This window comes from Rhipicephalus sanguineus, chromosome 11, assembly GCF_013339695.2.
Source record: "Rhipicephalus sanguineus isolate Rsan-2018 chromosome 11, BIME_Rsan_1.4, whole genome shotgun sequence".
NCBI lineage: Eukaryota > Metazoa > Arthropoda > Arachnida > Ixodida > Ixodidae > Rhipicephalus > Rhipicephalus sanguineus.
Window position 1 is genome coordinate 126456659 of NC_051186.1, and position 16414 is coordinate 126473072.

The 16414-nt window shown below is 46.9% G+C and overlaps 2 protein-coding genes across 3 annotated transcripts in view; one reads left to right on the forward strand and one right to left on the reverse strand.

Moving 5' to 3' along the window:
- LOC119374136 (26S proteasome regulatory subunit 10B) overlaps window positions 1-16414 on the forward strand; it is a 398774-nt gene that overhangs the window by 202730 nt on the left and 179630 nt on the right. The gene's annotated exons all lie outside the window — the stretch shown is intronic.
- On the reverse strand, window positions 3117-8516 carry LOC119373842 (uncharacterized). Its single transcript, XM_037643898.2, has 3 exons — window positions 8343-8516; window positions 6549-6665; window positions 3117-3366 (listed from the first exon to the last, which is right to left on the reverse strand). The coding sequence occupies exons 1-3, from the start codon at window positions 8442-8444 to the stop codon at window positions 3220-3222; spliced, it is 366 nt and encodes a 121-aa protein (XP_037499826.1). The 5' UTR covers window positions 8445-8516; the 3' UTR covers window positions 3117-3219.

Below are 16414 nucleotides of genomic sequence, written 5' to 3' on the forward strand. Positions count from 1 at the left end.
CGTGCGCGATCATCAAACGAGGAAAAAGAAGCGTAGAGACCGGCGGTATTGTTGTATTCACAAATGCCACAATCAAAAATGTCTTTAATAACTGAAAAAAAAAAATACTCTAGAGCATAGATGACTCCCTACGGCTTTGCTTTCCACCGATGCACATGGGTTGGTGCTCTGGAAAACATCACAAATATTTTATTTGAAACTGGCCTTGAAAAGGTTAAAGAAAACACATGACAGCTTAGGTTGTGTAAGCATCGCGCCATACATTACACATACCGTATTTACTCGATTGTAACATGACCACGACTGTAACGCCGGGGTGACATTTCATTACGTCCAGGAAGAAAAAATAGAATTTCGGTATTCGATTGTAACGCGAGGGTCGACTTTAGGTTGCAAAAATATAAAAAAAAAGGTCGCGTTACATTCGAGTAAAACGGTATTATACGTCACTGTCTAGTGCATAGCTCTAGACCGGTTACAAATTCATGACCGCTAGAAAAACCGTGTTGTCTATGCATGTTCCATTGCTGATCACACACTGCATGTCAAACTCGGAACCACCACGAAGTCAATTACCACTAGGTTCCTCAAAGGCATTTTTTTTAAGTATCAGGCTTAGACGACGGCCGATCGCAAGTTTGCAAACGGTCTGCAGACGATGGCGAGTGGACGTCGTTAAAGCACGAGACCTGCGACATGTTTGTATTTCCGCTAACATCACTGATCTCCACTTTACACCGGACTTTTTACATTTATTTCACGCTTCACCGTCAGCTTCAAAAACGTTTTTTTTTAAAGAATGCGATACGAGCATTTAGTGGGCACATGCAAGCCGTTAAAAACACCGTAAAGGAAAGCGTGTAGCGAAACAGCTTCTGTAATATAGTAGGAGAACTGTAACTACAGATTACGTAAATGTGATATGCTCGCTCAAAACAGCTGTCACTCACTGGGCTGAATGTTCTCAGTGCTGCCTGAGGCACTAAGCTATTTCAAAGCGGGCGCACAACGAGCACTGTCGAGCTTGCTAGCGCAGTTTAAAGACTTACCTGTAAGTTTACGTCGTACGGTGCTTGACACTTCGCCGAAAGGTCACAATAGCCGTCTCTTCGAAAAACAGCTTCTTCCACGTTCCGTCCTTTCGACAGCACACTCTCGCGAAGGTACCCGTCCGCACACATCACATCACTGAAACCGCAGCGGAGAATAACCGGTAGCATCGCTGCTCGCCCGCTGCACCCCAGTGCAGCAAAGTGTCCCGATCTTCGCTAGTCTTGCGCGTTCCAAAGTACCTACAAAACGACGCACATCGAGCAAAAGCCGCAGTAGTGTCGAATGACGTTCAGCATGCGCTTGAACCTGCCACGAGGTATGCGAGGGCACGTTGAAACGTGCCGTCGTACGCCTCGCGGCGGCTCTGTATTACTGGATGTTTCTCAGCTAGCTCGCCAGGGCGGCGCAGCTTGTACATTTTAGGCGCGCCACCTGGGCAGCGCTGGCTACCCATAGCAATGGTGTGGAAAAGGGAAGATGGTGGTGAGGAGGGAAAGGAGGAGGGGAGAACGAGAAAGAGAGATAGAAAGAAAAAGAAAGCGAGAAATATATAGAAGGAAATGGAAGAAAGAGTTAAAAAGATAGAAGGCAAGAGAAATATTACAGAGAGAGAGAAGCAGAAAGAAAGACATAGAAATAAAGAGAAAAAAGCTAAAGAAATGCAGACAGACGGCAAAGTATAGGAAGACAGAGAAACAAATAGACAGACAGAAAGAGATAGAAAGACAAAGACTAAAAAAAAACGATTTAAAAAAATAGAGAGCAAGCATAGCCATCTATATTACCGTATAGCAAAGGGTGGGAAAGACACGGGCGAGAGTGTAAAAGCCAAGCCAGGACCAGCCGAGTACCGACCAGGTCTGCTGTGACCCAGCTTCTCGCGACTTAGTGCAAGCTTCGCGAATATTTGTTAGTTGATGAAGTAATTTCGTACTGAAATGCCGACGTGTTAGAGCGGTGAAAAAATGACAGTGCCTTACATTTAGTAGGCTTAAGTACCGTTAGCCACTGTCGACACCAATTTTGAGTGTTGTTTAAGCCCTTCTGTCGATTAGTGACAATCATCAGCGAACATGCAGGTTTTGCAGGACACGTGCAATAGAAGATCATTCTGTATCAGAAATAGAGAGGGGCCTAATACAGAGCCCTGACGAACGCCTAAATAACGAGGAAAGGTCGAGAAGTGTTATTATTGACGCACACCTCAATGCACAATGTTGCCTTACACCTCAATGCAAATAGGCTCTTTTCTTTTGCTTTTCTTTTTCGCGGCACCGTATCGTCAGTGGTTCTAGGAGCATGCAGCATTAAGTTCAGTGTAGTAATACAAAGATTTTAAATACGTTTTTAGAACAGGCTAGACGGTAAAATAAGGCCCAAAGTTTGTAGCGATAAGAGGTTCGTAGCTACGCGCAGGCATTCACAATTAGCCAACGAAAAGTGAGAAAGCGACGCGATTATGTGCACGTCACGTGGTCGATCGACGTCGGCGAAGGCGTTCGCTAGTCATTGTGTTGCACACGATCCACGCTGTCGACGTCTGTATCGGATACGTCCTAGATACCAGAGGCGCGTGTACGCTTCGTGTTCTTGTGTCCGCAATTTCGAGCCCGCGCGTCACCTCTGCAGCGCTTTACTATCGCAGATGGGTCACCAAGCTAGCGATAGGCCTACACTCTCAGCAAGAAAACGAGCCCGTTGGCTCTCTTTGGTAAGCCCTGACTTGCCACGTATTTGACTCTCTTTGAAGAGAGACCGGAACTCTCTTTGGAGATCACTACATTCTCGTCGGAGAGTCGCGGGTGTCAAAAGAGAGTTAGGGTGTCTCTTTAATCAGATACGTGACTCTGTTTAACACGTACTCTTTACTTTTCTTAGAGTTCGGTGATGTGAAAAAGCGAAGCACTGAAAACACCGTTATCCGTAGCCGGAGACCATTTTCAAGATTAATCGAAACGCAGCGTAGCGGACTTGCACTGGGCGTTAACGGATATCGCCAAGTCAAGAAAACTAGCATTCTTACACTACAGGAAATATAGAGACCCCCCCCCCCCCCGCTTCTTAATCCTTCCCAGCAGAGTCACAGCCATGAGCAATGTCTTAAGAATTTAACCAGTCCCATTGCAGCCTTTCACCCACATCCGTCCGATTCAGGCCGAGTCCCTGTCATTGTATCCCGAAGCGTGTCTTGATCCACTGTATCCTCTCGAAGGGATCCATCATGCAGGTTCCGCCAAAGTCGCCCAGGTGGCTGTTGTGCAGCAGCCACGACATGCCATGTCGCAAGTTGCTCAGCCTGCTCAGGTCATTCAACTGTGCGGAGTAGATTAACAGAAGAGAAATGTGGCCGTAAGTGTGAGCACCATGATGCTACGAAATGGCCAACACAAATGGCAAATTAACTTCTGGGGCGTCCCGAGCCAAAATCGCAAGATAATTACGAGGCGGGCCCTATAGTCACGCACTAGTGAATTCCCTAACTAACTAACTAACACTCTAACTTTGGTGGTACTTCATATTCTTAGACGTGAACCGAAATAGGTGTGCAATGATGGTCTTCGCAATTCTTTTTATTGCGATGCCCCCTATGGCATAATCCTTCGTGTATATGCTAAGCATGGCTGCACAGGGCCTATGATGTGAACGAATTAGAGCGGTCTAGCCTATGCCTTAGCGCAAAGAAACACCAGGACGCAAAAGAAGACACGAAGACCCAGCGCAGCATAAGCTATGCAGTACCAGCTATAGCCCACAAGTCGGTTTTATTAAGTCGGTTTCTCGCGGTGTTCGCCGTCAACTATCCAACGATGGTTCGAGGAATGGATTGCAGCGACACCTGTGCTTAATCTTCGGAAATAACGCCTTTCTTAATAGCTATTCTCTCATTGATTCCGGTCCGCTTGCCTGTTCGCGCGAAGAAATTCACACTATGTATTTCAATAGCATGCCATAAGTCGACGTATGTGCATATATTACTGTTTCGCGTATTCTTTGGTGGTTCTTTGTGTACTTATCGCCGTTTACAAATGTATAAGCCTTAGTACTGCCTCCCTGCTGGACATTCGCTTTGTATATAGTCGTCAAGATGCCCTGGGCAGCTTTTATCTACAACCCCTGCATCTGAGTTGTAAGAAGGGAAAATAAAATTGAATTGAACTGAACTGAACCGAATAGTCGTGACTATGTACCGGAGGCCGGCCTACTGTACGAGATGAGAGCGCTCCGATTTCAAGGCCAAACATGCCCATAGGAGGCGTTATGTAGCTGTCTCTATCACTAGAAGGGAACAGTACGATTGAACACTTTCGAAATGCGGCCGTCGTTGCCGACAGTCAGAGCCTTGCCCTGGTGCTTATCATTTAAACTGGTTATCATAACACTGGTGGCGGTTAATACACGGCGACGCGACGCCAAAAGCATGCTGTGAAAGCACACCGCAGCGCAAAAAACACACAACGGACGGTACACTAACGACGACAAGCGCTCCTCGTCGTTAGTGTACCGTGCGTTGTGTGTTTTCTGCGCTGCAATGTGCCATAATTATGTACCAACAAGCCCAACTCAACACTTTATTGCTGTGAAGCTTAATACACGTTCTGGAAAGTCGAGCTCCACCGTACTGACGAAGTACAAGAACACGAAGTGGCTCAGCGTATTTCGTGTCTCGTTGCCTTTCATAGCATGTTTTAGAGTACCAGTAATTAACTCGATCAGTTTTCATTGGAAGTTTCATCGGTCAGGCACCGGAAAAGCACCCATGCATCCTTCGGCCATATTGGCAAACGAAAAACGCCCTGTGAAATCGCGAAGTTCTTGCCGTCCGCCACGAAAGGTTATGGTACATGAGTGCAATGTGAACATACACTCCTGTTGAGGTCGATGACCTTCCTAAGACGTATAGATAACAAAACTCCCAATCACTACAGCACAAATTGCAAGCTTGAATTGCAAAGCAGTAGGCTTTAGGAGAATTCAGCTATTTTCGCAAATCCTGTGACTCGTAGAAAAGTTTCTGGCGGACCGTGTCTAAGCAGATGACCTCGCCTAAGGCAAAACTTCAGCCAATCGCGATATCGAATATATCATTAACGAAGCCAGTTCGCCTATAACCAAATCACGGACAAACGGACAGCTTCCGTGAATCCTGCCCCCAGATTATTTTACCCCCACGAGCGCGTTTAGAGCAAGCATGATCACCGCTCCAATTATCACATGTCGTCACAGCCAGCACAGGGGCTGCGGGTTTAGTCCAATCATAGTTCATGGCGAGCAAGCGATTAAGGACAGGCCGGGCGCTGTCGTGGTCGTGCGTCCCATCTGCGCCGCTAAACAAACGGCCAGACATTTTGTGCTGGCCTCGTACACGAGCGATGGAAATGCTTTGAAGCGATTGCTCCTCCAGCTACAAACCCAGGAAACGATTTTGTGCACGCGTTTCGCCTTGAAGCTAAGCCAATGTCGATTCTTCCCTCTTCCTACTCTCGCGTGGGTCGTCATAGCAACGGACATGCGCAGTGTCGGTTTCTTCTCTCCCTCAATTCCTCTCCGTCGGTCGGCGAGAGCCGGCGTACCGTAGCCGGCGAGCGCACGAGCCTCGAGGCCTCAACTGTTGTCACGAGTCTCCCACAAAGGCAGTACGGAAAGAAGTGTGAACAGCGTACTGCTGCTTGTCTCGCGGAACACTGCCGCGGCATGCTTTCCACGGTACTTCCTGCTATCATTCGACAAGCTTGGTTTAACCACATCCAACCACGCCATTTTTTGAGTCCGCATTCACCAAAATATCTAGAAGGGGCACAAAGAGAAATACTATTTTTCTCGTATTAGTACATTACACTTTCGCAATACCAAGATCACCACGCTTGCCGCGAGAAGACGCCTGCTAAGCGAGAAAACGAGCAAAAACAACATGCGGGTGGCGACCCCACCTTGAAATTTCCGCCTCACACGCCGTGACGTCATAGATTTTGAGGGCGTCTACCAGGCCCTATGTAGTTCCTAATCGGTAATAATTGAGCACATTGGGCTCTGAGGGGGGCCAGAGACGTAGCACACCAAGTTTCAATGAATTTTGCTGAGCCAATGACGCGAAAATACGAAATATTCTCTTTCAAATCCGTGACCTCACGCGCTTAGATATCGGCGCGAAAATAAAAAGGAAATTGCGACCTTCATTTTCTTTTTTATTAATATGAATATGACGGTGCAATTAACGGCAGCAGTGTTTTCCATGTGCGATTTATCCATCTAAACCGATTCCTTGTATCCATTTAGTGTCATTTGAAGCTCGAGCTGTTCACCAGAAAATATTTCAACCAATCCCGCAACGGGACATACACATATATAGCGAATGCGTCCTGCCATGCGAAACACCGCTGACCAACGAAAAGCCTGGTGTGTTCCGTCCTTTTCTATACAGACGCAACGCGTCGACACGAACACCAAGCAGCATATACACGCTTTAAAATGTGGCGTCGCATCGAACAAAAACTCACCTTATTGGAAAAAGTGACTTCGTTATCCCACATAAACACTACTGTCAGATCCTTTTCCAGGGCGCCAATAAATACACCCGCTGGTATTTGACCCGTCACCCCCTCTGTCTTGCAATCCTGCCGAGACAACAAAAGCACACACAAACATAGTTGTGCACCTGAAAGACCGGAACTCAGGGGAACGGTTTCTGTTAGACAGAAGCACAGGAAACCAACAGACGAAAACCGAGGAAGTAATATAATGAACTAACTTGTCTTTATTTTTTGTAAATATAGATTTTATAAAATAAAGAGAAACGTGAGTGGAGGAACACTCAACTTCCCGTATAGGTGGGAGTCGAACCCACGCCTTCGCATCGCGCATGAGCTGCGCCTAAATGTTGCTAAACTTTGCGGTGCTATCAGTTCATTTTCTTGAGCATCGATTTGCTCTAGATGTCGCTCAATAACACCACACATCATGATGCATTAGTACTCGTGCGCTCGGTGCGCACAGTGGGAGCGTCGGCCGTGAGCGAAGGGGGCGCTGGTTTACACCCCTTAGGTTCATCAACTATATTGCACATATATGCGCCATGCACAGGATGAAACGGCTGAGGGTGCTGTTTCATCCTGAGGTGTACGTCGACAGCACACTTCGTGATGAAGTTACGTGTAAGTCGGTTACTGGCCTTGCAGGCAAATTGTTTCTTCTGGGGTATGCGAAGGTGCAACACTGCGCCAAAAGCTATCGGGAACAGTGTGAGAGTCCTTCGCCCCGCAAGCTTTGCCGCTGAACAAACGACGCCATGAATGGCCAGTTGCTGTTCTCGTAAAGCTCTCCACAAGAATGCCTACTGCAGCTTGTGGCAGCACCATCAACAACTCGTTGTTGCCGCGGAGCTCCAATGAAAACCGACAACAAATAATTTTACCACATTTTTCCTGCATCATCTTACTTTTATGTCCCGTGCCAGACGAAGGCTTTTCTAAATGATAGCCGATCTCTGGCAAGCTCCTTCCATATAATCCCCGCAAATTCTCTCATTTCGACACCGCACGTAACGTTCGGCCGCCCGCGGCTGCGCTTCCCATTTCTTGATGCCTATTCCGTTGCCCTAACTGACCCACGCTGCGTAGCACTTCATGTCTTCTCGGCACCTTCTTTCTTTTTTGCACACTGCCCCATGCATTAGTACAGGCGGAATGCAATGATTGCACACTTTTCGCTTACCGTCAGCTGCCGGGCATATTTTGGAAATGCCTGCCGAACGCGGCAGGTCCACCCTTTAGTAATTACCCTCCTTTACACTCAACGGACATCTCTTAGCCTCTATTAATATTATTAATACACGTCAGGAAAACAAGAAACGTAGAAGCTTGAATTGACCACCACTTGTCCAACCACGGGCATCGCTGTCGCCATCATTTAAGCAAGAGGCTTTGCCTTGGTCTGGTTCTCCGTCAGGATCCAGAGAAACGGACCAAGTTTTTGCTACGAACCTACCATTTTCGACACCTGTGAATTGTTACGGTGCCGCATTTAAATGTCCTTTAGTCATGGAAGTGTGCTTCCTTAGATATTAGGACGAAATTTAAGGGCGTACAACTGACTCTCGCGACAGTGGAGCCGTGTTGTTTTAGAGTGTCAGATTACGGTAAAATTCGCTCGTGGTCGTCGCTTTTATCGCCTGTCAGTGGCGAACCTCATTGGGCGCTATTGAGTTTCACACTTTCAAGGGTCATCGACACAATATATCCGGTGATAAATGCCCGCGATTAGGAAGCATGTAGAGAAAGGCGGAAGCAGCTCACCACGACGTCGGCGTTGGTGACGTAACCGACCTGACACTTGGCGTAGACCGACTTTTCGGGCTCATCTTGGTTTGTCTCGAATTTGTACACTAGGGTGCCCATCTCGAAAGAGAGGCCCAGCTTGACGTTCGATCGGCCGTATCGGACGTCCGCAGCTACCAGCGTTGCGTGACGTTTCTGCGTAATCGACGTTAAATATCGTGACACTGTACTGTGCATGATAGTATTAATAAAATTTGCATAGTGTTGGGAGTGAACGCAACACAAGAGCGATATATAGGGTGCCCCAGCTTATCCTAGCCAGCGTTTTAAAATATGCCAACATATTCAACGTGACCGAATGCATGTTGCTGATTGTTTCCTGGAGTGAGTCAGACTATTTTTATGTTCTGATTAATTGCTTAATTATGCCACTTTATTTAACTAACTTTTGAAGCAATAAACCTGGGCAAAAAATTCCAATGGGAAAGTTGTAGAGCGGTTTGCAAAACATCCGATTAGACAGTTTCTAAGTTTCTATCCACTGAATATTAGTGTTTTTCTGCTTACTACAGATGCCCGCGAAACACAAAAAAATACTACTGAAACGGCGCCACCAGGGAATACGAATGCACACGAAAAAGAGGGCACGAAATACAAGCGCCGACTCTCAACTGAGTTCAAAAGTTCAGTTGAGAGTCGTTGCTTGTGTTTCGTGTCCTCTTTATCGTGTGCATTCGTCTTCCCTGGTGGCGCCGTTTCAGTAGTATGAAGTCGTACCAACTTGCCCAATTGTCAGTCTTGCTAAGCAAAAAATACCACGTGACATTCCCACATGCGCGCCTATGCGCGCCCCGATTCTAGTGCTCCCTAGCGTTGTGCTTACAAACGATATGCTTCTCTCATGCCGGTTCATGATGGAGATAAGCTGACGCAGCGGTTATCGCTTGCGTTGCCGCTAGCAAAACGTGTTCGTCGCACAGTCACCACCATCGTCGCTGCCCTGTCGAGGCAGCACAACCGGGCAAATGCTAACGTCGTTTGCATGCGGAGCGTAGAGGGCACTAGAATCATTGCGTGCACCGGCGCGCAAGCGGGCGTGTCACGTGGTATTTTTTGCAGTCCGGGGGCATCTGCTGTAAGCAGAAAAACACTAATAGACAGAAAGTTAGAAACTTTCTAATCGGACGTTTTGCAAACCAGTCTACAACTTTTGCATTGAATCTTTTTTTTTTTTTGCCCAGCTTCGTTGCTTCAAGAGTTAGTTAAGAGACCCTAATAAGCAATTAATCAGAACGCAAAAAAGTGCGACTCACTCTAGGCAATAGTCACCAACATGCATTTGGTCGCGTCGTCATTGAGTGCGTTGGCATATTTTCTGAACTCTAGCTAAAGACAGCTGGGGCACCCTATATATTGTTTGTTTCAAGTGAAACTGCAGCGGCAGGACATTTCTTGGAGTTCCCCCAGAACTATCATCGCAAATGGGCGCCTACTAATCTAAAACGAAAACACAACTAAGATTTCTGTGTTTCAAAAATTTCCAAGTATACTTCTACACAGCGAGGCAGAAACGTACAACAATGACTAAAGAAACAGAATATTACATAGGGAGCGCTCAGCTAATAACACAGTTTCATCGCTGATCAAGGAACCTAATTAAACACAATAAATTGTGTCGTGCTGCTTTAAGTACACCTGTCACAGCTAGGGACGCAATAGTGTAAGCCTGAAAAAAAACGGCCAGAGGAAGCACCAACGCGCCAAATAAATTAATTTCATACAACGCGTTTCCTTAAGTTCTCGTGGCATGGAATCGCACCTTTGTCTGAAAATGCTCATGCATGGTCAAAATCTGCGGCACACAGCCACGTGAGCCAACTAGTGTAAAGCCGTTTCATTCTGAATCGAGGGCACCCATGCTCCCTCGTTTTGCCAATGCTGGCCGGTTAGGCTCATAGCTACCGCTCTGAAATTACACGACACCTGCAGTGGATAGCAGACAGTGTTTTGCATCTTTGCCCTCGCACGCCAACACGACATTTTATATCAAGAAGAAAGTACGTGACAATTTATTCTGTGCTGAATACCCATGCTGGTCCCTTACATATCTTGGCCCACAACCTGAAAACCGTTGTCGACCAGAGACGAGATGCCTATGGTGTTTCCAGCGACGAAACCTCGCCGCACAAAGAACACGAAAAAAGGAAGAAACAAAAAAGACACGTCCAATCTTAGTGTTGAACAGGGACGCATGTAATGCAACTGCGCTTGGAAATCACGGTATTTGGGGAGCTTTTTTGAGGGGCTCGTTTCTTTTTTAGACACAACCATGAATCTAGTTAACAGACAGTTATGCCACGGAAAGCACAGGGAACAATAATTTAACTGTATTGTAGTAATTAGGACGCATATTGAAGTGAAATAAAGTGGAGGTTTGTGGGTTCGGGTCCGACCGACGGAAAGGGTGATTTTTTTGTCAACTTTAATTCATATCACTTTACGTCATAACTACTACACAGCAGTCACAACATCAGTTAGCGTCCCACACGTTTTTCCTGGCCCAATATCCCGTTGGATTCAATTGGTCGCGTCTGAAAGCAGATGCACAATATAATAACATTCATCGTTCACTGAAAAAACACTATTTCACATAAGCTTACGGTATATCAAAGAAAATGCGTACCATCCTCAAATAAAAGGCAGAATAGATATTTTGGGACATATTTTTTTTTGTTTTTTTATATTGCGAACCCTAACTATTATGCAGTAGGGTACGCATTTGGGCTCGTTGGTACACGATTACGACTTGAAAAGCGGCGCTAAGACGACAGGACGAAGAGGGGTCCGTGGTCTCTGCCCTTTATTCGTTGTGTCGTCTTAGCGCTATTTTTCTACCCTTGACTACTCAGCGATTATGAAGTAGGGTGCATGGCAGGCAAATAGCCAACATCCGGTGACTGGCTCCAGTGTCAGCACAGAGTATAAGTTAAAACCGGCACTTCCCAAGGGGCCTCAAACAATTACATCGAGCTGCACTCACCAGGTTGGGGAACGGCGCCGACTGTGCCTCGGCAGCGTCGGGCAGCTTCGCAATGTCGAACACTGCGGGTGGGACCGCGACGCAATTGGCACCACTCTGCTGCGATCCCACGGAGCTCAGCGCGAATACCGTGTCTGCCTTGGTCCTCCTGCAAAGGAGCGAGAAGACACAGTGACGTTTTCTTGCGATACTTATATGGACAGTCTCGGCCGGTTTTTGCCGTCGCCGTCACCATGCTGCGTATATTTATAAGTATGTATATATATATAAAAGTCCCAAAGAAAAATAATTCTGAAAAAAAAACTTCCGAAGCGCGGAATCGAACCAGCGACCTCTCAGTCCGCAGCGCGTGGCGCTAGTCACTACGCCACAAAAGGCAGACCTTTCATGCAGTTAACGGCGAGCGTTATATACACACCTTTTACCGCAGTACTCAGAGACGGCAGGCGCTTATAAGCGTTTCTTCATTGCCAGCGAGATGGCGCGAGGAGCGCGACGGGCGCACTTGAAGAGTTGCGCAGGGAGAACCTCGCGCTTCCGCTGTCTGCTCGCGCGGTAGTAGTTGCCGGGTAACGCCGTTGCTCTTCGCCCTACAGGGCGTGGTCGCCATCGTGCGCTTATCTCGAGGAAAGAAGGGGGCGGGCGGGGGAGGTGGAGCGGGGGGTTGTATGTCTTGTGGTTTCCCCGCGATATCCACGCTGAAATCACAGAGCGTACGAATGTCACTTCGCTCGCTGCAGCGGCCGCGTTTGCGAAAGGAGCGCGCTGTTCAAACAGAAATAAGCAACATTTGTGACAGTTAGTTCGCGCTCGTCCTGTGTGTGCCTGTTCGCTCGTTTCGTGCATCCTGCTTTATGTTTGAGCAGTGCGCTTCAAGTGTCGAGCTGTGACGCATGATAGTTCGCGCTCGTCCTGTGTGTGTTCTTTTCGCGCGTCCTTTGCGCTTGAGCGACGCGCTGGAAATTTCGAGCTGGTTTCCGTTCTTCGCGTTACATTCCAATTTGTTGCTGTCGCATTCATTGCTTCACCGTTGCGGCGAAACTGTGACCTTTTTATTAAAGGCGACACCTAAATGCGCTAAATCAGCTTGATCGTATTTCTTTTACAGCAAAGCTGTGTTTGTCTACCTCGCGGCGGCGTCATCGCCGTCGTAGTATTAGTAGGAGACGGCGTCACACAGGTCACGTGACCAAAGGGAGTAGTGCATAAATACATAAATAAAACGAATTAAATCACTTTGGTGAGGCGGGGTTCGAACCTGGGCTCACGGTCCGTAGGCAAGTGTCATAATCACTGCGCCTTACACCCACGTTTGCAGAATCGTGTCCGCGCGCATTTCAAATCTAGCGGCGGATTTATGACACCACGTGATCTCGTTAGCCAATCACACGAGCTCGCCGCTGCTTACAGCTTCTCTGTCAGACAATTTTCACAGCATAGAACTGGCTGCTTTATTTATTTATTTATTTATTTATTTATTTATTTATTTATTTATTTATTTATTTATACTGCATTCCCATGGGGGGAATATAGCAGGGCGGGAAGTGTTGATCCAGAAATAAGGTTCCCATCAACGTTACAAATCCACAACATTGTTTATTCTCATAGCCATGTACATCGTTCGAAAGAAGGTACTTTTCTCTATTTTTCGACATAATTGCCATCTTTTTCTACGCATTTTTGTAGATGGTGCTCCTATTTCAGTATTCCAATGTCGTAGAACGCCACCGCCAACCCGTTGAGGAAGCGTTTCGCCTCTTTGACTGCATGGTCGCTCCGGAAGCGTCGGCCACTCAAGTGTTCCTTTAACTTGGGGAACAAGTGCTAATCGCTGGGCGCGAGGTCTGGACTGTGCGGCGAGTGGGGCACGACAGTCCACCCAAAGACCACGGGTGAAATCCCTCTGGCGGGCAAAAAGTGAATGACCGAACGGATCTCGCACTTGGCGGGAGCAACAATGAGCACGTCCACCTTGGACGGCTGCTGAGCGAAGACTGAGCGGCGCAGCCAAGCGCGGCCGGGCGGAATGGAGAACAGGGGGAACAGCCGCGCACGGCGGGGTTGACAGATTTCGCCTCGCAGCTTTCCGTGTGGCTAGAGCTCTTTGGGAATCGGCCGTACAATCGCGAGTAGTACAAGTGAAATATCATGGCAGGTATACAATAATTAGCAAAACATAATCAAATGTGGAAGTAAAATACAAGTAGGAACACGGAGTAAGGCTTTCTAGCACAGTTATAGAATTTCTAACGCTCGGAAAATTGGCATAAAAATACGGCACAAGGAAAGCAGTAACCATTTTTTTCGATGGATCGTCAGAGCTACGATATAGGTATTTCAAAGAGATAGTTGTACAATATAGTAATATTTAGAACAACGGCAAAAGCAGAAACTGTGGGTAGTTACAGAGAAGTGGTAAACATTTCAAGAGATGGTTGTAGTGCAACATCATTAGTCAGACTGTTCCAGTCTCTGACAGTCCTCTGCAACTCTTGGGCGGATTTGAGAAATGTTGTATCTTTTGTTTTCTTTATTACATGGATACCTGAATTGAATTGAAAACAACTTTATAAAATTTAGGCCTAAAATGGGAACCACACGCTCGCTAATTTCGTAGTTTTATAGTTATTAACGCTATGGCGTAAGAGAGCTCGTTTCGCAGAAATTCTGGTGTCGCCGTAGGTGTCGTTAATTCTGAGCGAAAACACCGCATTCTCGGTAAGCGAAAAATCGAGATATCTGCAAAAGAAAGTAAAAAGCTTCGATTCCAAGTGGGAATCGAACGCAGGACTCCTACATGGCAACCAGGTGTTATGCCACAGAGCCATTTGCGTGTTCGCAATTGTTTCGGCAAAAAAAACCTACAGGAATGTCATGCAGTGCGAGAAGTGTCAACGCCCAGGGCTTAAAGTCAGGGGGGGGGGGGCTCGGGGGGGCCCGGCCCTTCTTCCATTTCTTAAGGAGGGGCTGTATGTATGTGTGTGTGCATGTATGTATATAGGTCGCCGCCCTCTGGAGCTCCCCCCCCCCCCTCCAATGAAGGGAGGCGTTAAGCCCTGGTCAACGCGTGTAATATTGTGCGGCAGAAGCGTATAGATTCGCGTCAGGGCGTCAAAACGTGTGAACCGCGCAACGAATGGTTGGTTTAAAGGGCCACCTGTTACAAAGCACATAGGCATAAATAATCATCATTATCAGCAACAGTATCAGCAACGCGTGTAGTCTTACGGACTCGTAGTGGGTAGTCCGTCAATTCGCAATAGGAGGAATTGCGTCGTAGTGGGCACTAAAACTGCATGCTTGCAGTAAGCATTCTAGGATAGCTTGAAACAGCCAGTTTTCACGCGCATAGATGTTCCCTTTCTTGCGGCACGCTCGGTGTGCCTATCGAGAAGAGAAGCCGGGCTAGCGCTTAGGAAAGTGATGCAAACCGACCCGATTACGCTATCGCGTTCCACTCTTGAAGAAGAAGCGCAAGCGTCCTGTGACTTTTTATTAGAAGAGATAAGGAGGAGAACACTTTATTATTGTACTCATTCTTTTGCAAGGCACCGTGAGCGGTCCCTCCAGTCTGACGCTTCCTATGGCCTATGTAATTTTCTCGTTGCCTTGTCTGGGAGCCGTTCCTGGCAAGCTGCATCATGGTTGAGAGCGACGGCCTCCTATTGTGCCGTGGGTCCGTTGTATCTGGCGTAATGCCTTTCAGATCGGGGTTGTGTGTGAAGTAACCCATTGTGTGGAGCATATCTCTTGTCCGATCGCGGTGTGGGCATCGTGGCGTTGGATAAATGCTGGGGTAACGCTTTTTTAAGGTTACAGCGACAGAAAGGCTCTTTGAAAACTGTGATACAACAATAAATCAAGAAATAAACCGGAACACACGAACTGTAAAATAAGGAAGTGCGTGCATTGAAATAGAATTCAGAAGAAAAGTCATTGCGTATGTCCTAACAGGAAAAAAAAACGGAAATTAGTTGTTATACTATATAGATCAGGGGTCTTAAACATGCGGCCCGCACATGACTGTCTTGGTCCCACATTTTGTTATTTTCTTACTAAGCACGTTCCTGAGATACGCAGGCACGACTTATCTAAAACAGTTGTTTTCGGGAGGCATCCCCTGCGGTCGCCATGTGTTGATACGCAGATCCGTGAAACAACGACTCGGCGTCTAAATAATAATCAATTCGGAGATCGGTGTCGACATGGTGTTGGAATCCTGGCGCCAATATCAGATATGGGGAAGGTTTTCTTTCAAATGGCAACGTTTGCTGACAAGTTGTACAAACTACCCCCCCCCCCCCCCCAATCCCGTTCCTACCATCTTCAGTATAACGGCCCTTGCTGGACTACATTGCGTGACTACGGCCCGCTTGATGAGGTTACTTTGAGACCCCTGATATAGATAATGCCAAAAGAATCGTTTTTCTCTTAAGCGTTCCCTAAGTACTTTGGCACCCTCTTCCACAAGACATATTTACGTAAATTATGTATGCGTATCAGCAAAGCGGAACAGAAACCGAAGCTCTACGGCATATTGTTCGCAACAACAAATTGCAGTCAGCCACATGCATGGCATATATTGCCGGTGAAGACTGGTAAGCGATGAAACAGATCCTTGAAATCAGATCCTTGAAAGGGTTCCCTGACATATGCTGCCCATAGTACTACGTACTTACTCTACGGCTACTCTGAACTGGCTGCTGTACAAGTTCCACGCGTCTGGCTCGCTGTAGTCGGACAGGCCCAGGGCAATCATCGTCTTTCTGGTTGCATCGTTTCCTTGCAAATCTTTCAGTCTCTGCAAGGGGCACATTGAAAACAACAGTGAAACCGGTATTTCCGCCCATTATTACATCGTCTCATTAATATTTACTGTAAGGACTCATACACACTGGTGCAAGAGATTTATACGTACTCACGCCGATTTTTATGACATTAAGCAGTTATTCACACCTACACAACATGGCTTCCGCAAGAGTTTTTGTTGGAAAATATAATAATAATAATAATAATAATAGTAATAATAATAATAATAATAATAATAATA

What these genes read in the sequence shown, in the direction of transcription:
- LOC119373842 (XM_037643898.2), bottom strand. Translation starts at nt 8,444, where the DNA reads ATGGGCACCCTAGTGTACAAATTCGAGACAAACCAAGATGAGCCCGAA. An exon ending in TCACCAACGCCGACGTCGTG is followed by an intron (nt 6,666 to 8,342) that starts GTGAGCTGCTTC and finishes TTGTCTCGGCAG; the next exon opens with GATTGCAAGACAGAGGGGGT. An exon ending in AAGTCACTTTTTCCAATAAG is followed by an intron (nt 3,367 to 6,548) that starts GTGAGTTTTTGT and finishes TACTCCGCACAG; the next exon opens with TTGAATGACCTGAGCAGGCT.